The sequence below is a fragment of the Arthrobotrys flagrans genome (genome assembly GCF_004000055.1).
Source record: "Arthrobotrys flagrans strain CBS H-5679 chromosome Unknown unitig_8, whole genome shotgun sequence".
In the NCBI taxonomy this organism is placed as follows: Eukaryota; Fungi; Ascomycota; class Orbiliomycetes; order Orbiliales; family Orbiliaceae; genus Arthrobotrys; species Arthrobotrys flagrans.
Genome location: NW_027137553.1, coordinates 1,477,229 through 1,500,697, shown reverse-complemented (window position 1 = coordinate 1,500,697; position 23,469 = coordinate 1,477,229). Strand labels below are relative to the sequence as shown.

General features: G+C 46.1%; 5 protein-coding genes across 6 annotated transcripts; all 5 read left to right on the top strand.

Moving 5' to 3' along the window:
• Window positions 1-2,736: 2,736 nt before the first annotated feature.
• DFL_006932 (uncharacterized protein) lies at window positions 2,737-3,996 on the top strand (the record flags this gene model as incomplete). Of its 2 annotated transcripts, none has more annotated exons than XM_067636435.1 (6): window positions 2,737-2,872; window positions 2,947-3,140; window positions 3,209-3,285; window positions 3,348-3,657; window positions 3,709-3,874; window positions 3,974-3,996. In XM_067636435.1, 6 exons carry the CDS (start codon window positions 2,737-2,739, stop codon window positions 3,994-3,996), a joined length of 906 nt encoding a protein of 301 aa, XP_067488052.1. The 2 variants fall into 2 exon arrangements, with proteins under 2 accessions (XP_067488052.1, XP_067488051.1); XM_067636434.1 differs by having other exon boundaries at window positions 3,971-3,996.
• A 4,361-nt stretch (window positions 3,997-8,357) lies between these two features.
• Window positions 8,358-11,053, top strand: DFL_006931 (uncharacterized protein; the record flags this gene model as incomplete). The annotated part of the gene is made up of 2 exons (XM_067636433.1): window positions 8,358-9,483; window positions 9,555-11,053. The coding sequence occupies 2 exons, from the start codon at window positions 8,358-8,360 to the stop codon at window positions 11,051-11,053; spliced, it is 2,625 nt and encodes an 874-aa protein (XP_067488050.1).
• Window positions 11,054-14,724: 3,671 nt separating this feature from the next.
• Window positions 14,725-15,730, top strand: DFL_006930 (uncharacterized protein; the record flags this gene model as incomplete). The annotated part of the gene is made up of 2 exons (XM_067636432.1): window positions 14,725-15,391; window positions 15,465-15,730. 2 exons carry the CDS (start codon window positions 14,725-14,727, stop codon window positions 15,728-15,730), a joined length of 933 nt encoding a protein of 310 aa, XP_067488049.1.
• A 2,420-nt stretch (window positions 15,731-18,150) lies between these two features.
• Window positions 18,151-20,651, top strand: DFL_006929 (uncharacterized protein; the record flags this gene model as incomplete). The annotated part of the gene is made up of 4 exons (XM_067636429.1): window positions 18,151-18,322; window positions 18,471-18,786; window positions 18,843-18,949; window positions 19,042-20,651. 4 exons carry the CDS (start codon window positions 18,151-18,153, stop codon window positions 20,649-20,651), a joined length of 2,205 nt encoding a protein of 734 aa, XP_067488048.1.
• Window positions 20,652-22,262: 1,611 nt separating this feature from the next.
• On the top strand, window positions 22,263-23,197 carry DFL_006928 (uncharacterized protein; the record flags this gene model as incomplete). Its single annotated transcript, XM_067636428.1, has 2 exons — window positions 22,263-22,338; window positions 22,407-23,197. The coding sequence occupies 2 exons, from the start codon at window positions 22,263-22,265 to the stop codon at window positions 23,195-23,197; spliced, it is 867 nt and encodes a 288-aa protein (XP_067488047.1).
• Window positions 23,198-23,469: the final 272 nt, after the last annotated feature.

The window sequence follows — 23,469 nt, the reverse complement described above, 5'->3', positions numbered from 1 at the left end:
AGCCAGTGGCGATGCATTCAAGCCATCGATCCTCAGGTCACACACATGATACATATTAAGAAGCATGCGAAGACCCTGAATATCGAATCATCTTCCACATCACGATGGACATATATCATCAAGTCTCTCACAGGTGGGCATGGATAGATGTATGTAGGCAATGGATTGACACAGACATTGCAATGAAAGAACCAGGCAATTGCCACCAAGACTTTGTTTTCTTCACTCACCTAGGAAAAAACCAGGCTATCGATGGACTCGATGCCTCGGTCTGTTCTCGGAGGATGGATGGAACGAGAAAGATGCGAAACAAGACAAGACAGAGAAAGTGAGAGAGTTCCTAGTAGTTTAGTTGGTTGGATGGTGGCGGGTATGTGGGATGATGGATGAGGGTAATTGCTTTTGCCCCTGATTTGTTGATTTGATCAGGCTCTGGTTGTTTGTTGACATTGACGTTGATGGTGGTGTGTTGGTGGTGTTGATGTTGATGTTGATGTTTTGTTGTTTTGATTTGTATTTTTCTCGTTTTCCCCCCGAAAAGTAAACATATTACCTAAACAGGAAACCGCTAACAACGTGCTTTCGGAAAAATGCAAAATGCAAAATGCAGGCACAGGAAAGTGCATCCCCTGCTTGATATCCAACCGCCCCACATCCCTCTCTCATTTTCTCAACTGAGGACGCGTACAAATCTTTTTTTAGGAAAATGGTTCCTGCAGATGCATTGTGCAAAGAACAACGGCAGGTCTATCTTCGTCTTCATGATCCATTTGTGTCTCCACTCGATGGATCGATCGCTTGATGTTTTGTTTGTCTCCGTTCGCTCCAGCTAAATTAACATCCTCTGGTCAAATGCACAGGAAATGAATTTGGTTTAGGACTTTCCGCCAGCAAAACGGTAGCCGTCGCGGGATCAGGAGCCCGTCCACAACCACCGGCTATAGAAAAAAATCCAGAGACCAAGCAAATGGGACCCGCCGTCGTGTGCCGTCTGGGCTTGCTTTGGTGCCGTCGTTGATCCCCGTTAGCTCCCCTTCCCTCTTCCCCGAAAACCTCGGTCCAGTGAAATACCACCCTCCATTTTTTCAGCAAAATTTCTTCCAACTTACCAGCATTCTGGGCGTCTGCTGCTGTTTGACCGAGGGGATGAAACCCACGATAATGCTAAAAATGCAAAGTTCGCCGGGTGGGGAATAATAATAATGCTCTCTCTCTCTCGGTCTGTTATCGAGGTTATTGGATGGTTGAGAAAGAATGTTGATATCGTTGCCGTCAATGTTAATGCAAACAAGGTCTTTATCCGAGATTGATGAGCTCGGAATAGCGTCGATTTAAGGAAGAAAAAGACTGACACTTTGTCAGTTTATGTGAGCTTGGTGCCTTGGAATATGAGAAGGATGAATGAGCTTACGTTCAAGCTTCACGGACGGATGGGCCTGAGTACTATTCTTGTATCGGCTTCAAATTGCCAAAACGGTGAGATTAAACGGGATGCATCAGGCCAGCAGAATGGCAGGAATCAGGGCTCCAGAAGCTGAGAGGTCCCACTTGCAAATTTCCTCTTCTTTATCATCATCATCATTTTCAAAAGTTTCATCGTCATTTTCGTGCTAGACCACGCATCGAATCTCTCAATATTCCACCTTTTGGAGATACTCCGTCTTGGTGTAATATGCAAATGACGTTTGGAAAATGACACTGGTATGAGCTGATATTCGACGGCGTATATGCAAGTGTGGTACGTGGAAACAAGCTATTGTCCGCAATACTTCGGCATTCCGTTAATACCTATCTCTGTTATCTGTCTCTCTATTAGCTCGACCCGAAAGGCGGTTTATATCCAAAGGAACCATTTCTCGTTTCTCGAATTATCGCAGAAGGAACGTCACATGATGCCCATGTATCCTGTGTATCGCCAAATCTCGGATCGGAAAAAGGCTTCAAGGAGACATTTCCCCCCACTCGGAAGCATCTTCCTCGCTTCCTCAGGGTTTCATTTGGCCAAATAGATTAAATCCATGACATGATACATCATCTGAGCTCTCATTTGTTCTCGAATGCAAAAATTGCATACGCCGACATCACACGAGGACATTTGCCTCATAAATTGGCAAGCCACAAAACGTGCGAAGTAGGTTCCTCAGGCACTTACTCGTTCCATCCGCCGTTCCAGCGATTCCAGCCCTACCAGCCAATGACAGCTCCCCAAATACCAAGGTCCGGCCGGGCCATCATGGTAAAACGCCGTGTGGCGTGCTTCGGAACTCCACTGCGAGGCCTGGTCCCTCCCAAAGTGTTCGCAACACAAAATAATATCAGGTGAGGTGCAGGCCACCTCACAACCTTTAAGTGAGACCACCTGCGATATTTCCACAAGAGCTTCGAATCATGCGACACACCGGGGACCGCCGTCCCTAATTAATCCGATGATGAAATTTGTGAAATTTATTTTCGAACTGCTCATCCTTTTAAGCTTCGTCGTGGAAGAGAGGTATAAAGAGTGGGAGGACGGCGCAAGCTGAATCATGTCCACAACGTTTTCTCCGCGTGGAATATCACCAGCACTAATATTTCTCGATTCGAATACGAAGAAGCCTCTCTCTTCACTACTTATCTTAAGTACGGAGTAAGCGGAAACATTTTCTAGAATCTCTAGAATTTTTCTTTATCTTCAATCTATATCATTCGAAGTTATTGTTAGGATCTTTAAGGTCTCAAACACTCACGCCGTTCAAAATGAAGATGGCCGAGCAAGACCAAGAACACCATGCGGAGGCACCACCTTCCATGGAGCACATCGACCGTACCGAGCTCTATACCTCGCTCCCAGTCAGAATTCAGTTCTTGCACTCCTTCCTCGAGTTCGGACCTGGTAAGTTTGGTTAAAATTTTTTATATTTTATTTGAAAAATTATAGAATATAAACTAACAACCGACTTTTAACAGAGGATGTCGCAGCTCTTATCGCAGGACAGAAATACGTAAAGGCGCTCATTCCGGCTATCGTCAACATCGTCTACAAGAAACTCCTGAAATACGATATCACAGCTCGTGTTTTCACCACTAGAAACAGCAGGGATGAGGGTCCAGTTAGCACTTGGGCGACTGAGGACAGCGCTCAGATTATGCACAGAAAGATGGTGAGCACTGTGCATACTCTTTCTTGTCCTTCCTAGCTCAAGATATACTAACGGTCGAAATTTATTAGTTCCTTCGATGGTATCTTACAAAACTCAACTCCGATTGCACAAGAATGGAATACTGGGAGTACCTCGACAAAGTCGGGTATGTTGCAATCCTTCACTTAATTCTTTTTTGGAAATCATATCCTAATATGCGTTCTCTAGCCTCATGCATGTCGGCAAAGGTCGCAAGAACCCACTTCACGTCGAATACGTATTCCTCGGCGTCTGCCTCGGTTTCATTCAGGACGCCATGTTCGAGGCCATCCTTTCTCACCCACGCCTCGAACTTTACAGAAAGATCGCCCTTATCAAAGCTCTCGGCAAGGTGATCTGGATCCAAAACGACCTTATGGAGCGCTGGCACAACGCCGATGCCCTCGAGTTCCTCGAGGAAGAACCTCTTGATGAGGAGGATGCCCTGAAGGAGGGGTATCTACACGGCAAACAGATGTTGGGGGATGATGATGTTTCAGTACGTAGCAATGGCACAGACGCTAGTAGACGTAGCTCTGAAAGCGGAAAGACTATCTTAGGTCGTCCGATCGAAGAGGCCACGCATCTCATGGATGGAATGAATATGGGGAGGTGTCCATTCAGTGGGATGGCGCGGCCTGATCCTGCGCATCTCGAAAGACAGAGGGCGGTGCCCTCCCGACCTGCAGTGGTCAATACGAGCGGGAATGGACTCAGTGAGTACCACATTCCGGGTACACCGAGGCTGAAGCTGGTCAACGGCCGGACGGTTTTGAAGCAAAATTTAGATCCTAATCCATTTTCGGACGCAGCAGCTAGTGATGAAAAAAAGATATAGATACATAGATACGGGGTCCATTAAAAGTTAGGTGTATTTTTATTATTTCTGGTCAGACTTTACATTTCGACAGGCGTTTTTGGGGATGGTTTTTACATGAAGCTGGAAGGGAATATTAATACGGGGGTACACGGATCGAATGGCTTCAGATATCATTTCCTTATTTTCTATACTTCATACTGCTTGCCATGTTTTCATTGGTATGTTTCGGACGTTTAATTGGAGACATTCTGGGTTTCATATTCTATCATGGTTCACTACCATACTCTTGTTTCTGTAAATATATCCTTTCTTTCCGGCAAGGTCTTCACAGTTTTCGAGGCCTCATTTCCTATATCGCAGCTTTCTGGAATTTCAAATCAAATCGCAGCTTTCTTTGGAATTCTAAATCAAATCGGGTGCGCATATTATAATTCTTTTCACGATTGTCGCATAAAATCATTTTTGCGAAAAGTATGATATCATACTCTTCAAATCCAAAGTATTCTACAGGACGCCACCGTCCTTTTCGGTTCCATTCACGATCGCACGATCCCTTCATGCACGTGGGCTATAGTTGAACTTGGCTAAGGCTTTTCTCCAAAATAAGCTTGAAGTTCCAGACCCATTTGGAACCCGTGACAGCGCTAATGGTTACGATTCAACCCGACAGCCAGACCACATTGGCGTGACTGCTCACGCTATATCGGGTCACGAGCCGGTAATGGCTACCTACTAAACGAATATACGAATATAGTAATAAACCGCAAACCCACAATTTTAATACGTTATGATCGAGATCTTTTTCGCTTCATCTGCCATAAAATGAATGTTCCACAGGATCTTTTAAAATGCTCATTCGAAGATTCGGCGAGCGAAACTCCCAAAACACTCATTCCAATCATGCCATCGACCTGCGCCCCCTCCACCATCGATGCATCATCATGTTGGTATGGCATGTTTTGGAAAAGAGGGTTGCCTTGTTCTTGCTCTTGTCCAATGCTGCTTTGTACGATCGTCCCGCACCCCGCCGAAGATTGCCCATAGCTTTCCATCCCGCCGGCCGCACGCCCTGCAGCAGATGCAGTCATCATCCCTTGCAGTTTGCAGCCGGGAGAAAGCTGATCATTCAAATTCGATTCTTTCTGCGATGATGTGTACAGCGGCGGAGCTGAGGAGTTCCATCTTACCTTACCATGTAACAATGCAGAGGGGTTCCAGTAATTCAGCTCTGGAGACGAACATCGCAGATGGGAAAATGCAAAGCATGTTATTGGTCAGCATCGCTCATCGCCTGTTCCCGGTTCTAATGTCATTGCTTCGTACTTTTTTTTTTCAAGGTCACATATGCACATACAACCTAAGCTCGATGGGATATGATATTCCAAGCTAGTGGTTGAAAATGGCTTCAAATAGGCTAGTGGTGCCGACGGATGTGGGTTAGCCGTCCCTTCTGATGATTAGTATAGGAATACAGAGGTTTTTTTTTTTCTATCTTGATATACGACACTTTTCCAACATCTACAATCTCGAACTCCGAGAAACGGCAGAGTTTATTTCCAACGGTTTTTATACATCCGTTATCTATGGTTCATTGGGGACCCTTCCAGTTGGTCTAGGCTTCTCGGCAGCGGGGTGAAGTTGAATATATCCGTAATCCATGCCTATAGGTCTATTAAACCTGTCGGCTACTTCCCTCGCTTTCCCTATCACTCTCAAGCAACCTCCACACTTGCCAGCTCATCACAGCGTCGAGAATGTCGTTTTTCCCCAACGGCTTCTCTTCCCTTTCGATGAACTTTCTTCTACCTTTTTGCAACCCCACGGAGTGACACGTGTATACGACTTCTAAGAAGCAGAAAGAAAGGGAGACAAAACTTTTTGTTTTTTCCCTTTGTGTACTTCCTATTGAAAAATTTTCTTCCACTCTTATAAATCAGAATAGAGAGAGAGTTCAGCCGATATCTGTTTTCGTTCTTTTTTTTTTGTTAAAGAGAAAATATGGGACATGAGGTTCCGAGTTCGTAGTGGCATGTGTATCCGAGGGTACGAACCTCTGCCGCCCCGACCCGGCTGGTCTATCCTCTTCCCTCGTAAGAAAATTTCTCCGGGCGGGAGGAAGGGGAGAAGGAGATGGGGACCTGAAGTTCCCGACTCTTTGTGAGGCCCCGAGGCAGATGTTTCCTTTAGATTGTCAAGAAAAAGACGCATGGGGTCGAAGAAAAAAGCAGCCGCGATAATGACTGAGTTGTAAATAGACGGCTGGAGTCGACTCGTAGACGCTTTTTCTTTTCGTAACCCAGCCACCTCTCGTGCCGCCTTATCGAATCAAGTCGAAAATGATGTCCACTTGTGCACCTTTAACCTTGTTTTCCCCTCGTTTCTCCCGTTCAAACGGTCGTTTTGGCCTTGCCGGGGAAATTTCAGATAGAAGAGCACGAGGGAAGCACTTCAAACCGCTTTTTCCAGCTGCAGCGGCTTTCTCGAAACAAGCTAGTCGGGGACTGCCCTGGTCGAAAAAAATTCCTACTCCTGCGTCATCAACCACCAAGAAAAAAGGAAGTCGAAGCTGCAGAAAAGAGGGCGGAAGAAAGGCGAGAAAGGCCAGGGGTGCCGCCCAGCGGGACAGGAATTGTCAACGTTGAACAACTCATCGAAGGCCATCTCCACAGACGACCTGCTCCCACACCACCTTTCGGATGCCGAGAAGGCATCTTGTTGGTGAGAAATGGACATCGACATGGGCATGGACCTGTGCGAAATTGTGGGACAAACAATGTGAGAATTTCGAGAGCCTGTTTGCGGGTTGGTGTAGCGCGGAGAGCCGTTAATTTTCCCACGATTGATTGTTTGTAAGAGTGAAAGAAACGAATATTAAATGCGACTGCAACTAGTAGGCTGCAACTTTTTTCGATGCCATCTCCTGCGCGAAAGGGTACTTGTGATGGTCCATGCAACAGATGAAAGTACCCGCAAAGGCTCCATCGTGAACGATCGTGCGTTCATTCCCATGACTGGTGTGTGAATATTCCCATCTCTGGATGGTGGCTTTTGGTCGGGCTGGACCAATTACGGCTGCTGGTGACATGCAGTCTTCCATTCTGGTTTAGAGACCGTTGGACAGCTGTGAACTGAGCCCGCTTCTTATCACCAATCTGAGAGAGTCTGTGGTTAGGACACATCGACTGCGTGCCCTTGTGAGGCATGTACCAGCAGCTACTCCATGGGCATATGGCTCCAGTGGTTTTAGCCAGACCGGGGCATGTACATTCTCGCATATGGCGGATTATGAAGCCAAACGACCGCACTGTAATGTGCATGTCAGTAGTTATTGATTGATACCTGATAATATAATATATATTTTCTGACAGTGGTGGTGGTTGCCGGTTGCATTGTTGGAAGTTCAAGTTGCAGCTGCAGCCGTCGTCATTATTCCCTAGACGGGACCCCTGAGACAGAGACACATCACATCGCTTCTCTTCCAGCTCAACCACCAAAACCACAACGTCAACCTCAACATCATCCCATCCATTCCATCACTCCCCTCGACTTACCCGTCCCACGATCCACTCTCACCCACGCTTATACCGGACGGGACCAACCAGCTGGCTGCTCGTCTGCTTCACTGTCACATCTCGGTCAGGTTCAGGTACACCTGCAGAATCAACCCCCGTTAGATCGTCTGCCACCCGCCATAGGCTTGCAGGGCAAAAGAAGGGTCTTTACATCTTCATCACATCCTCCCGCTGGAACTCTGGCTCTTTCGACTGTCTCCCCACGAGTCTCTGCGAATATTATCTGGGACGGCAAAAGAAAATCTCTGTCAACTGAGCTCGGCATTCCAACGCTCGACAATCGTGCATACAACTCTACAGTACATTCAACGGACCATCCAGCGAAGAAGGCATAGCCTATCTGCATGCACTATAACATCAATCGTCCAATGTGATTCTCTCCGGGTCACTCTTTTCTTGCCGGTGAAAACGAATCACATCGCCCTTTCGGGTCACCAACTGGACCCACCAAAAAGGAAACGAATCGCACAAAGAGGGTCGGAATTTGTTGACGAAATAGACGTGCTTGCCGCAACCACCAAGCCCCGTGTGCTGTCCACTTGGCTGCTAGAACGCTTCTTTCTCTGTTCTCCTTCTGTGCTTTTCTCTTTCCCGATTTTGGGCGTCCATCTTCGTTCCAGAAAAACAACCCCCCCTTTGATGCATCCGGGGACCAGCATTCTTCTTCTCGCCTCCAAAGACGATCGTGTCCAGTGCTCCCCGGTATCCGCTTGGATCTGTGCCATTCCCCCACAATCTAACGTGGAGGGAACCGAATCCTAGTCTATACTGGGTGCCTCCAACCAGGGCTTCAGTAATACAATCACCATGTCGAGGAATAGTGGTGCCACGAATCTTCGGAAGGACACATCCACCCCGAACAGCCTAGTGGAGCTTCCTCAACCAGGAGACAGAGGTCCAAATGCGAACCTGATAGCTCAAATCTCTTCTTCCTCTACACCTGGCGCCCCATCTCGAAACTCATCTCCTGTAATTCCACCCACATCGCAGCCGACTCCTCCGAAGCATCGCAGGGTCTCAGTTGCAAGAGAGACTCGCAGGGAAGCCTCCCCGTCACCGGTTAGGTCAATATCCTCCACATCAATTGCGAGATTAGCGAACTCCGCAGCATCCCAATCATCTCCTGCAGTTGCGCAAGCACCTACTAGCGGTACGACTACGAATCAACAACCAGCCATGGCTACGGAACCTCCACAACCCCTCTCTCCTCGTCCGCAGCGGCCAATTAACCCAAATGTCCCCCATTGGCCGACATCCCCACGTTTAAGTCTCTCGCGTTCCCCGCCTCCCATGAACCGTTCTTCCTCTCTAACCTCTCCACGGAGATTGCTGGATTCGACACTTACGCTTCCACCACCTTCTATGGCTGTTAGAGGAAGAGAAAGCCCGGGTCGAGGACCCTCTGGTGACGAGTCACACGAAGGCTCGTCGTCATACTTTCACAGTCATGGACAGCGACCGCCACGACCTATAGCCAGCCCAGCGTTACTTGAAACTGTGACCGAAAGCAGCTTACCGAGTACTCCTGCCATCGGGATGGGGGAAAGAAGTATCGACGCTCGACTTTTGGAGGCGGAACAACGACGCCGGGAGACTTCTAGCATGAGCACTCGTCCGTCAGAGTCCAGCATTGCGAGTAGCAGAACGACAACTCATGAGTCTGAATCAGATACAGGCAATCTCAGTGATCGAAAACCTTCTAGTCGAGCTCCCTCAAGGGCGGTTTCCCGGCGGCCGACGGTCACAAGCGCTGCGCTGACTCAGGACGTAAGCGGTGGATTGACCCCTGAAATCGAAACTGTGACTTCGATTCCTCAGCAGATGAATCCACCGGCTACCGTTAGACTATCTAGAAAAGCTAGTCAAGAGACAATACGTCCAGCGAAGAAGGAAAAGCGAAAGAAAACAAAACGAATTTCCGGACCTGGGGCCCGTAAGTACATTATTCCTTATATATATAAATACCTACATATGGGACATTCTTAACACTTCCTCAACACACAGAGACCACCAAGGCGGATATTTTCGAACAAAGAATTAATGATACTTTGGATGACGCCGAATCGTCTGACAGCGAGGAAACATTTGTCTATGAGTCCAACCCTGCCGAGAAGACGAGACCAAGGCATTCGCGAACTTCTAGCGTGACTTCGCTTTCGGATCCTCGTAGCCAAGCTCTCAATACCCAAGGTAGAACTCGAAGGAATATGAAATTCGGGACGGGCCATGCGTATAAGAGCCAGCCTCCTGACGACTATTATACTTCAGACGGTGTAGGCTCTAGTTCTATACGTGGAGCTGGAGGCCAATCTGGCCTTAGAAGCCATATAGGGCGTGGCTACACTAACCCGAACCTTGATGATTCAAGTGGCCCTCAACTTACAAGGTATGCGCAGCATAAGAACTCGCATCAATCTCTCAGAACGCCTCATCATATAAGCAGCTCTCGAGCTTCCTCCAGGCCAGGATCCCCAAGGACGTACAGTAATAAGCACACCGGTGGAAATGGATCCATAGCGCCTAAAGCACGACGAGAAGGCAGCCACCTCTCGATGTACGAGGGTGACGTTGAAGGTGATGCAGATGAGCGAACGCCGCTTTGGCCCTTGAACAGGAATGGAGTTACCAAGTCACACCCCGGCAGTGTTAACTCACGCCGCCGTGATCGCGACTATGGGCAGCGAAATTGGTATACTCGACTTGCCTGTTGCATCTTTGCCGTTTTCGCCATGGTTTCGCTTGTTGCTTGCTCTCTCGGCTTCGTTTTCCTCACCACGAAGCCGCTCCAGGACGTCAAGCTTATTAATATCACAGACGTTATTGCGACGAAACAGGAAATGATGTTCAATATGGATATATTCGCATTGAACCCTAACATCCTCCCAGTCTCAATTGCAACTATGGATGTCAACGTCTTCATCAAAAGCCCCTATGTCAAAGACAAACCAAAGAAAGACAAATCGAAGGACGGTCTAGATGGTGGAGACAATGAAGAAGCTTGGTGGAAGAACGTTTTGAAAGGCAACATCGGCGCCAAAATCGAACGACGGCGAAACGTAGAGAAGCCTCAACATAACCTTCTCGACAATCAGGGTGTGCACGCTCTCGATGGCGTCGACAAGGGGACTGACCCTATCAGCGATCCTGCTGAAGAGGAAGAAACCATGTTGCTTGGGCGTATCTTCAACTTCGACTCCGCTCTGACTTTCGATGGCTCGCCGTTCCGACAAGAGCCGACTCACGCCATCGGAGAAGTCCGGCTATCGAAACCCGGAAACAAAACCGAGGTGGGCGGGAGCGAGCGGTGGGAGCGTGCTATGGTTCATACATTCGATCTTACGATCCGCGGTTTCCTTCGTTACCAACTTCCATTGAGTGGCCGCGTTAGAACTGCTACCATCCAAGGAACGGTCACAGTTCGTCCGAACGAGGACGCGGCGGATGGATTCCGAGAACACGTCGGCTCCGGCCTAGAATTCCATGATGACGATGCACCGAAATAAAATAAAAAAACGACTTTCGGTTTCCATCAAGTTACGATCCTTTCCTTTTCTCTTTAGGAACAACCTCCAACTTGGGGACTTCCTACTTGTACCATCTCACTTTTGGAATACCAGTATTCTAATTGTAATGTGCAACTAACACTACTAATCACTTTCAAACCTTCAAGCCAAGCTAGGCCTACCCTTGTTTCATCATTCCTTTGGCCTTCCTTCCTTTCTTTTTTTGGTTCTCATAACAAAACACTTGCATTTTGTATCATCACATCGGTTACCCCGCCCCCGCATGGGCTTCCACAAAATGGTGTTATCAGGCTTGGCTTTTTCTTTTCCTTCGATATTCTTAGTTGCTCTTGGAGTCGGTTGATTTTTGTTTATTGATGTTGATTCCCCCCAATCGCCCACCACTTAGATGTTTTGATTCTTTTATACCACTTGGTTGCAGCGATAGTATGCACCGGTCGTCTCCTCTGTTTTCTTTTTGCCCATTTATATTCTAGAATAGCGTCGCGATATTCCCCAAACCTCTTCGATTGTTTCTCTGCTTGGCTTCTTTTATCTTTCATGATTGACATCAAGGGCTTTCCTTTTTTATTCTTTGGATACACAGATCGTACTATTCATTCTCTATGCTATACTCTCCTTTATTTCTTTGCTGATTATCTGTGTTTTTTTTCTTCCGCTTAGACCGGAAAAACAACTAATCATAAACTTCAAAGGGGGAATGTCGGCTGCTAAGACTAATACTTGCGTGCTGGGAAGTAGCCCTGCCTTGAAAGTGTTCATGACGACTGGCAGAAACAGAAATACAAAACGTACACCTTTTTGCTGTCCACCTTGTCTACCAGCCTCATCATTTGGTTGGGAACAAAGAAAAGAACATAAAACTGTATAACCTTTGTACACCAGCCTCCCGCGGGTCTTCCCGAGAGGGTTTCTGTCTCACAAAAGTTAAAAAGCTACCAAGCTGCATCCCTTTACCTTGTCTGCCTATATAAAACATATACCCATATAACTCCCCCTTCATGTTGAACGTTCCCTGTATGACGATTCACGCTTTATAACGACAGAAACAAAAAAAAAAAAAAGCTTTACGACTGATGAGAAACACTTTACGAGAATTATTGGAGTGCTAACCCGCTCTAGCTTATGCGCACGGCCTTTGAAGACCTCGAAATATTAGTAAGCTTTGGTGTGTTGATTGGTTGGTTAGTGGGAGTATTGTTGGAGTATGACAAAAAAGTTATTGGATTTATGCACTGAGCTTGAGCCTGCTATTTTGCTTTATTGGAATTGATTTCCCCTCTATTGGGTCATTTTTTCTGTATATTAATACCGGAAATATATTTGGGATCATGTACCATGCCATTCTATACTTTTAAAATTTAAGATGCCATCCGTCGACACTGGATGTCATTGGCGATTAGTTTATTGTTTGAAGTTGGGTTATCAGTATCGGATTCGCTTCTTTCCGAAATCCATCGCTTTCTATCGGTCCACGTTTCCCAACTGCACTCGACGTTTCAGGTTTTCAACTACACCAATCATCTACTCGTCGCCAATGGTGTTTACAAATTGTAGGTTTTTTTTTTTTTTTTGTTGAGTTTTGGGGACCACGGCTCCGCTTTCTCTGGAGCTCGCATCGAGCTCCTGGGTAGCTTAAGCTCTATATCGGCAAGCTGTCACTTTGTTTTGGATTTGACATACGATGGATATCATATCATTGCATCCGCCTGATCTGCACCTGAACCTGGGGTGATGGGGGCAAATGCATCTGCAGGCGCGACATGCATACAATTTCATGCACGATGTGTTGTTTTCGTGGTCATTCGCGAAATTATCGCCAAGGAACGGTTTCTCTCATCTCTTCCCAATTTGATGCTTTGATTGAAAGAAAAATAAAATACTGATAAAATGCCAGACAAAAAAAAGAGTTGGTGATGATGCATCATCACCCGAACGCCAAAGTGGATCCCACAAGATCTGTCAATTTGGCAATTTCGGCTCAAAAGAGAAATCCGAGGCGAGAATTACGATCGTGGAATTGGAGGGGAAGAAACTCTTTCGGGGCTCCACTTTCCCTTCCCTTCTTTTTTGACGTTTAATTTGTTTGCTGTTTCTGGAAAGGAAAGGGATTTTTTCGGTGAGGATTCTTGGGGAATTCTGTGGAGTCTTTTTTAGTAGTTTAATATGACCGGTACGTATGAGTTTTGATGTTTTACGAGTCGAGTAATTAAATTGAAATAATAAACGGATGAGAGGTTGGATCGAGATCTAGCCTCAATCTCAAGGCCCGAGCTTTTTTTTTTTTTTTTTTACACCTGGACTCTTTGAGGGCTTTTGTGGAATCCGATCATGATGGGGAGAATTGCCATTTCGCTTGAGCTAGGCCGATGCGCATGCGACATTGTAGTTTTAGATACGATGATGGTAAGTGAGTCCTACCCATCAATTGCGATTGCAATCGGGGGATGGTTTGTAAATAAATAACTACAATCGACAGTAACTTCGTACGTAGTATGCGGAGCTTTAGTATCAACGGCTAGCTCTGGAAGAAGTCCTCAGCAATCGCTGCTGCCTCCGATCGTAGCGTATGAAAAGTCTGCGAGGCAGCGCAGTTGCAAGGGTATATCCTGAGCCTGATCCTCCCGGTTCTCTGGTGTTTAATATTAGTGAAACCCAGACTTAGAACCCTGGTCTTCTCTGATGTAAACAAAAAAAAATACTTTCGGATGCAGAGAAGCACATGGCCGTCTGTTCTGTTTAATTCATTCATTCCTTTCCACCCACCTGCCACCTTGTGCATAGACACTCACTTCTCTTCTGTGCATGGATGTCTCTTTTGTTTCGCGTCGCTCACTGCCATACTGTTACCTATCTCAAAGAGAGGAGTTAGCAGCTGTTAATATTAGTGCTCGACGCACCCTTACCTTCCTTTCCTTTTATTCCTTCCTTCCTACTTCTCTCTTTAAAAGTCCTTTCCAGCCTGTTTCTGCTGTGGCTGAAGATTACATTTTGCTTCTTAACATTTGGCATTCTTTTTTCCTTTTCCTTCCTCGCGACACCACTGCGATTTCCTTTTCCCCCTCCTCACCACTACTAGTCACTAACATTACGTCCTTTTACGTCCTTTTTTTTTTTTTTTTTTTTTTTTCTCTCTGAGCAGCTAACGCACGACTTTCTAGACGTCATTCATTCATTCATATTCCCATTGTTTTATTTATTTATTTATTATTTATTTTTTTGTTTTAACGCAGTATAGACCAATTGCAACTGTCTTTGATACTTTTCTTAGCGTATTAAGCTATCTCTTGCTTTGATTTGCTCGTTCGACTCGGCCAGCTTTTTTTGTGTTTGGTGGGCGCATCCTGCGACACTTCCCCGCGAGAAACAGCCTTGAAACACGTCGACCCACAGCTACGACTGGATTATTCTATCCCCAGACAGAACAAGAAGCGCAAGAAACTCAAACTACTTGAACTGGCGGAATTTTAATAATAATAAAAAATTCCCACGAGAAACACACGCCCACAGAATTTATTTTATATCAAACCGTCTTTATTACACAGAATACCTTTACGAACGATAAAGGAATCACCCACAAAGAATATCTTTCTATCCCTCTATCTCTTATTTTGTTTCATTTATTCGACGAATAATATACACACACAAATATGTATCACCAAAACCTCGGCGGGCGCCGTTTCACAAACCTTACTTTCGAACTCCTTTATGAAACCCCTCGACAATTCAGTACCCCGTTCGGTGGTTCCGCGGGCCTGAGATCCCCCAGGGAAGCACGTCCATCATTTGTTGGCCGGTCGACGAGTCGGGGAAGCAGTCGAAGCAGCAGCAGCGGGTCGAGTGTTAATCTGAAACGAAGACATGCTTCGCAAACTCATGCGCCGATGCCGGTGAATGCTACTTCAAAAATCGTAGCTGCAGCTGCATTTGCTGAAGAAAAGGAAAGGATTGAGAGGGAGGCTAGAGAAGCCAGGGAAGCTGCTGAGAAGGAAGAGGCGGAAAGGGAACGGGGGAGGAGGAAGGAGAGGGTTAGCAATGCTACGACTATTCATGGTGGAGAAGTTGTTCATGAAGTCGGGATGGATGAGCTGAAGAAAGAGATTGGTGGTCCATTGCCTGGGACTGTTAATATTGACCTTGATGAGGAGGAAGAGGAGGGCGAACAGGCAGCGAGGGATAAGAATTCGGCGACTTTAAGTATTGTGCTAAATGAATTGGAGAAGGAGATGAAGGGTGAGAGGAGTCGAGCGCCCGCGCCTACGGATGTGGTGCATGTTGGGGAATATACGGAGAACGTAGAGAATAGAATTCCAAACGGTAAGTTGGAATAATCTTGAAACGATGATTTTCGAAACTATGGAGTTTGTGCTAATTTTCGGTAAATCTCTAGTTCCGTATAAATCAGTTACCCACCCGGACGTGGCACAGCCCAGAACCGACGACCTATTGCCTGCTGGCGCAGATAGGGCGCTTGTAAAACCATCGTGGCGAAAACAGCCTCTCGAAAAGATGTCCGAAAAGACACATAGGATGAAGCAGAAAATCGACATTAGGACGACATCGATACGGGAAAAGATACCGTTCTTCAAAAACGGAAGCACGATGGACAGGATCAAGGAGACATTCAAGTTCTCGAGATTCACGAATAGGAATTAAGACCATACGGTGGTTTAATATTTTTTCAGGTTTGCCCTTCGGATTCAGGGCTCGGATATCAATGAATTTATGGACCCGAAAAAGGTGGAAACGATACCGACGGATATAATAAGTCAAAGGACTGACTGAGGATATGGCTGGCTTATTCCCTTTCAACATATGGTTACGCATTTAATCACCTGCTGCGATTTTTTCGGATCTTACGATCAAAATTTCTTTATCTTCGGATGACCCACCAGACCGCTTTTCGAGAAAGCTGCTACGCTACGCTCATTTGCCATTCGAACGATAATGTTTTATTTCATGAGAGCGATTATTTCCATTTATTTTTTGCTTTTACTTTCCGCTTTATTCCATTTATTTCTATCGTCGGGTTCGCTATTTTTCCACACAGCCGCGGCGTTTTTTTTCAATTGATTCCATACTATTATTCTCTGTTTGGGATTTGATATCGTTTGGTTTTTGATTTGTCTTTTCCAAGTTATATTATTGTATGTGCTTTCCATCGTCTTCTGTAGCATAATATTATGCTGCCGTATCACAGATATCGTATCAGTCAGCCCGCTAGCATGTAGTACTATTAATCGACCCTTTGGAATTATAAACAAAAAGTGTTTTTATTTACGTGGTACCAATCATCACAAATTCGGTGCATTATTCGGATGGAACGATCACGAACGAAAGAGGCACTACCCGTACACCTGTAGAACATTCCATAAGCGGAGGAATGGGACCGATCCGATACGGTATCTGCTACATTCTCTTCTGTGGATTTGAGCTTGGATTGGAGCCTAAGCGTTGGAAGGGGCAAGTAACAAGAACTTTTTCGAGCGGAAGGAACTTGGTAAATCAACCAGAGAATGCGAATCTTGTTTGCTCTCTGTATGTAGTAAATGTCGTTCGCCTGTCGTCGTGTCCAATAGCCTCGGGACTATCTGTGTCCCCTGAAGCGGGTGAGACTGAACCTTGTGATACCGGCGCCTCGAGTTCAGACTGGCTGTGTGCGTGTCTGTGTTATGTGTTGAACCGACGTTGTGGGACGTTGGCTTAGTCATACGGCCAAACAGAACGTCTGCCAAATCAGGCCTTGCTTTGCTCAAATTATTTCTGAGTCTCTCTTCCCTCTTCTTCAAACCATCTCCTTTACATCAACCTCCACACTTCCATCAAAAACAGCTCACGCGACAACAAGGCTCCAAAACCATCACATCGTCAGATTCCTCACGACAGATCCTGCGAATAGATTCCTTTTGCTCTTTGGCTTCTTCGTTTTTCTTGTTCTTTAACGACCTTAGCAAACCGGCTGGACCTGTATCTCGCCACCTATTAATAATATCCCTTTTTGCCTCCTAATTCAAAAATTCCCGCGCGGAAATAAACTCACTCTAGGACCTCCGAGAAGTCGTTTCAGCAGAACCATCAAAGGAAATAACCACTTGCCTAGACGACCCATCGTCCAGCAACGTATTTCCAATCCTCTTGGAAAATTCTTCACCTACCGAATACAACTTTGGTTCCGGGAAGATTTCCGAAGCAGTCGATCTCTCAGTCACAACGACATTTTGCACCGTTCGGGGATTTCGGTCGGCTGTTTGAATAACGCGATTCTCTGTTGCCCTTTTTGCCTGAACAGAAAAACAAAAGGAGAGAAAGAGAAGAACATTAGTGTTTCTAACTGCTACTGCGAAACTCGAGCCTTTCCATTCTCTGTATCCGCTTCCTGTGCCAATTACCAGATCTTGTATCGAAAGCAACCTGTAGACGAGACCTTGTTATCTCGATAACCTAATCTGTATTCTCGCATCAGTGTGTCCTGTTTTCGTTTCAAGAAGAAGAAGAAGAACAAGATCAGTGTCATCATCAGTCTTCTGCTGTCGAACATTACCCTTTTTTCAATCTAAGAGAGTCCTTCGATCAAGAATCTGTTATTCCCTAGACAACCAGCCAACTGCGAGAGTAGTGAAATCACTGATTCACTTTTGAACAAGAAATCCGACCACAAAGGAAGTTCCGCACCAAAGAAAGGCTCCACAATTCATTCGTCCTTCAGAGCTCGCCATCGCCACTTTATTTCTTTCCAATATCAAACTTGATTGCCATCTCGGATCCTTAGCATCATCATCTCGGCAATCCATTGCTCGGTGCCCTCGAATCGTGTTGTCTGTTATAAGAAACCCCGTCGAGACAACGGTCGGCTTGTCCTCCGATTCGGCCAGAACATTGCCGATACTTCATCTTAGTCCTGTCGGGGAGCCCTTCCTTTGAAAACGACAGCGGCGACGACAGCGACCCGACGAAAAGAGCCAATCTGCCCTTTTCCCCGCTTCTATTTCCTTGTAGAAATCATTCTGAAAGGGATTTAAATCTTCACCCCCTCCATCTAACCCGTTTAGGCAGCACGTTCACCAACATAACCCACGATGTCTTCGTCAATATTCTTCAAATTCAAATCCCAGAAGGAGCCTACTAGGCTGCCTTTCGACGGAACCACGATCTCGGTGTTTGACGCGAAGAGAGACATCATCGCCATCCATAAGCTCGGTGATGGAACCGACTTCGATCTTGCCATCTACAATGAGGAAAATAATGAAGGTGAGTTCTCATTCCAAGTCTACTCGATCGGAACTCACCACTGGAGGGTTACGAACGAGGCCTATATCGAGACTGGACCATTTCATTCCTTTATGTATAATAGAAAAGCAATATATAAACTAACCCGTGACCTTTTGTTGCAAAACAGAATACGTCGATGATACGGTAATGATCCCACGAGGTACTGCAATTATCGCTCGTAGATTGCCGCCTGCAAAGCCCGGTCGAGGAACCGCCCAGAGATATGTTACCGGAAAGATGCCTACTGCTGCCCTTAGTGCTGGTAGAGTGGAGAAGAAAGTACACACTATCCACGCAGGTAGTTCATCAAAACCTACTACTGCCTCCGCCCCCTCGGCAGTGCCTGGCCTAGGCGGTGAGGGACAGACGGAAGAGGAGCGAATTGCAGCTATGTTCCAAGCGTCCAGCGAACAATGGAACCAAACCCAAGAGCAGATGGCCGCGTAAGTATTGTTCCTATCTACTACTTTTCAAAACAGATGCTAACAGCGTTGCACAGTGCTCGGCCTATTCATGGACAAGGAGGATTCAACAAGAAGAAGAACATTCCTGCACCAAGCCACCCACCTCCGACTGGCTATGTTTGCTATAGGTGCGGAGAAAAAGGTAAGCTTATCGACCCATTGCATGTTGTCCTTGTGTTATATTCCACAAGCGTAACCTAAAGTGGTCGAATACATTCGCTAACAAATGACCAGGTCACTGGATCCAACAATGCCCTACAAATGCAGACCCAAACTTCGACGGCCGGCCTAGGGTCAAACGGACGACCGGAATTCCGAAGAGTTTCTTAAAGACAGTTGAGAAACCCGTCATCACGGATGAAGATGATGGCAAGCCTGTTTCTGTCATGGTTAACGCCGATGGTGAATACGTCGTAGCGGAGCCAGATCGTGCCTCGTGGGAACTGTTCCAACAGAAAACCAAGGCAGCTGGTCTAACCGGTGAAGCCGCCGCTGAAGCAAAGATACTGGAGGAGAGAGGTCTAGCTTGTCCGATTGACAGCAAACCGTTCAAGGACGCAGTCAAGACACCTTGTTGCAAGAAAACTTATTGCGATGATTGTATACAAAACGCTTTGGTAGAGAGTGATCTTGTCTGTCCAAATTGTGATACGAAAGAAGTACTCTTGGACCGCTTAATTCCAGATACTGAAACAAGAGAGAGAGTGAAGGAATATTTAAATAGTAAGAGGGCTACATCGGAGGAGAAGGAAAAGGAGAAATCAAAGTCGCCTACCCCTGCTAAGGCTGCCATCGTAAAGACCGAACCTGGCGTCAAGAAAGAGTCAGGTACTCCGAAACTTGAAGCAGCGAAACCAATTGACGCCGCCCCAGCACCACCCAACCCGAAGAAACGATCTGCTGAAGATGACGGAACGAGCATGAAGCGGGCTACCAGTTCCACCTCCAACGACTCTGGATCAAAACGTCTAAAGCCGAGCCCAACCCAACAGAAGGTCGTTCCGAACACTGGAAACTCTCCTGCCCTGCAAAATGTTGGCCTCGCCACCAACGGTGTCGTGCAAACTCAGAATCAGAATCAACAACAGCCCGTGGGATTCCCTCAGAACGGTTTCATGGGTAACATGGGCGGTTTTGACTTCAACAACAACGTGGGTAACGTGATGAACAACAACAACAATGGCATGGGCTTTAACAACAGCATGGGCAATATATCCGGCATGAACATGAATAACATGGGCATGAATATGGGCATGGGCGTGGGTATGAACAACGGGATGATGAATAACAATATGGGTGGTGGGTATAATAATAATATGAATATGGGAATGATGGGCAACAACATGGGGAATAATATGGGCAACAACATGGGGATGAACGGCGGCGGAGGTTATAATAACAACATGATGTCTGGCTACGGCAACATGAACAACAACGGCGGCGGAGGCTACGGCATGAACAACATGATGAACAACGGCTACTATAATAACGCCGGCGGCGGCGGTGGTTATAACAATAACCAACAACAGTTCAATAACAACCAGCAATGGGGCATGCAGCAGCAGCAGCAGCGGAATATGAATATGGGGATGGGCCAGAATATGAATATGGGCAACGGCATGATAGCCCAGCAGAACCAGGGGTGGAACAACAATGTTGGCATGGCGAATGCTGGCAACGCCGGTGCTGGCGGATATCAGTCACGAAAAATCTTCAGTGAGCCTTTCCCTACTGATGAGGACAGTCCGTATATGAGGAAACCAGTCAATCCGTATCGACATATGAGGCCGAAGAGGGCTCGTCCCTCCGACTATACAGCAGTCGGCGGCGGAGTAACGGATTAAGCACCTTCACTAGTCCCTTGAAGATTCAAGAGGCGACGCAGTGGAGCAGCATTTTTTTTTGTGGAGGATTTGTAACATAGTACATATGGGACCCGGTGTTTTTTCTTTTTTTACCACGAACTTATTTTTTTCGATCACCTTTCCTTCACGAAGCGAGAAGAGGAGGAGATTATATCTATTCGCATACAAAGCTTCAAAGACAACGGCCCTTCGATGGGACATGACGGAGTTTGGTGGCGTTCTTTTTTCGTTCTTCCTTTTTCTCCTTTTCGCCCCACCTTCAAACTCTTTTGATACTCTATTAATCTATCAGCTGCGTTTCGGGCATCTTCTTTTTCTAACGGCACTTCTTCCCCTTAACGTTACTGCAGCGATTCCTGTTCGTTACCCTGTTTTTTTCTCCTCTTCTTTATGCGGAATATATCTTCCCCGCATTCTTACGTTTTTATGAGCTTCCTTGTCTACTCCCACAGTGGGAGGAATGGATACATCGTGTGAAAGGAACGAGATCTCTACTTCTTCCTTTTTTTCTTCTTTTCCTTTTACTTCAATAGAATTCAAACTGTGCTCATGTTATTTGGTCTTGCTGGGCCAATTGGGGTTAATAACTACTACAAATGAGAAATTCTTTACAAAAAAAACCGACTTTTTCGTATTGGTCGTGTTCGTTTGTTTTGGTATAGCAATTAATGGATTTTATATTACAAAATATATAGTTGGGCTTCTATGAAAATCTAACGTGAATTAGTATGTATCGTAAATGTGTAAATGACGACCCGTGGCCTGACGCTAGTCTCGAGACTAGCCCGATACCACGACCGCATCACTAGGCCGAAGTAACCTAAAGGAATATCGTCGTACATCAACCGGGCTTGCCCAGACGCAACCAGGACCAACCTTGTTGTATTTTGTTATGAAATTGTGTTGTATTTCAGGACGAGGCTGGTGATATCAAGGCTGATATTTGATGAGGGTTGAAGGCTTTGATGTTATCTATTCCTAGAATGGGGTGTTTGCTTGGTCTCAGATGATGATACAAGGCCTAAGAGATACGGTAGTGGAGACGGGAAATCCGCCTTAAAGCAGACTTCGAAGCAATCAATTGTACAAGACGTACGTCCTAAACGTTTAAACGTCTTATAAAACGTCTGTGTAAATACCCACATACCTTGTACTATACCTAGCACTAAGTGCGCTGGTTGCTATAAGCCGTATTAGACTCGAAAGTATCTTGAAAAAACGTTAAGCAGCCGGTTGTAGATTGTCTCGACCAGCAACCATCCACGTCTTCATCTCAAACGCCTATCACCTATTCGAACGCGAGGAATCGACAATAGACCTTTAATACATTTACGGATAACCATTATCAGACTCGCAAGTACCTATGTTCGTTATTATTTGCTCTTGTTCTTCCTTTCAGCGTGTTGGCTTGTTGCGTCTTCTCCACCATCAGGAGCACCTTCAAGTATACCGACGAATATCTTTGAACATGCTATTGCCTACCATGACCCCAAAACAGCCCGTTGCAGAGCTAATGCTTTCTCTGGAGCATATTCACTAGGATTATCTCTCGTAACAGCTATTTGACGCGGATTGACGATTGTCTCTAACATGAATAAAGAAGCTGCATCCCAATCAGTTCCGCCACTACCGGTTGGGCGCAATCACAAGCGTCCACGCTTATCTAGTAAGCATTGTATCCTATCAGCTCTCTTATACTCCAGGATTTTAAGTCGGAATGTAACGCCACCGTAGACCCTCGTCCGATCACGGGGACCCACCTTTCACAGCTAGCTCGGCCTGTTACGCCTCCACCACTACGCAAACCCTGGCATATCCGTCTCAAAAAAGACGATGTCGTCTCACTCGAAGAGAGAATTCGTCATCTTACCCAATTACTCGACGATACGGATGAAAACACTGCCAAAGCTAAAAGACGAGTCGATGAACTTCGCTATGGCGCCGGGTCTTTGGCAAAGATCCATGTGACGGAGTCACTCAGGACATGTGTTACCCAAGAAGAGTACGCGAAGGCTCGTGATGAGGAAATCAGGAGGGAAATTCATCGAGATCAACATCGCAAGATTTCTGGAGGTATTGGGCGATTCTCCGAGCCGCCTAGGCTCTTGGGTATTCCCGAGTCAAGAACTAAGAAGAATGGAAGGGTTAGCATGGGCATTGTTGGCTGTGATATTGAAGCCATCGGTCGAAGCACAGGTGAAAGATTTGCCAAAATGCAAACAGCACGGGATAAAACTTCCCGAGATCAAGCTGGGAAAGATAAGGTTGCCAAAGAACAAGCCGCGAAGGATCGATATGCCGAAAGGAGGCAGGTTGCCAAAGGAGAAATGCCGAGAGGGTATTCCGAGAAAAGGATGGGGGAGCCAAAAACCAACAAAAAGTCCAGAGCTCCGGAGGATGTTCCAGATTTGAAACCAAGGAAAACCCGAGATCAGCTCACCCTCAGAGTTCAAATAGAGAAGAGAAACAGGCAGGAACACGAGGAACATGAGAGCCAAACGAAGAAAGCCCGGGTTCCGAAATGATATGCAAGATATCGCGATTTACGGAGCCTCTAGATAATCTCTCTGGTTTGAGTGTTTTCAAGTGGGGGGGAGAGTCTTATCATTAACACTAAAATACTTACACTTACGAACATAATGGCCCTGGTCTCAAAAACTTTGTACCACGTTAGTTAGTCTCCAAGACTAGTATCACCCATTACTTATTATAATATTATTATTTATGAAATGAAATGATAATTCTCCTTCCCCTGGTACCAAAGAATTATGGTTTGTTGGCTCGCTTTAGCGATAGC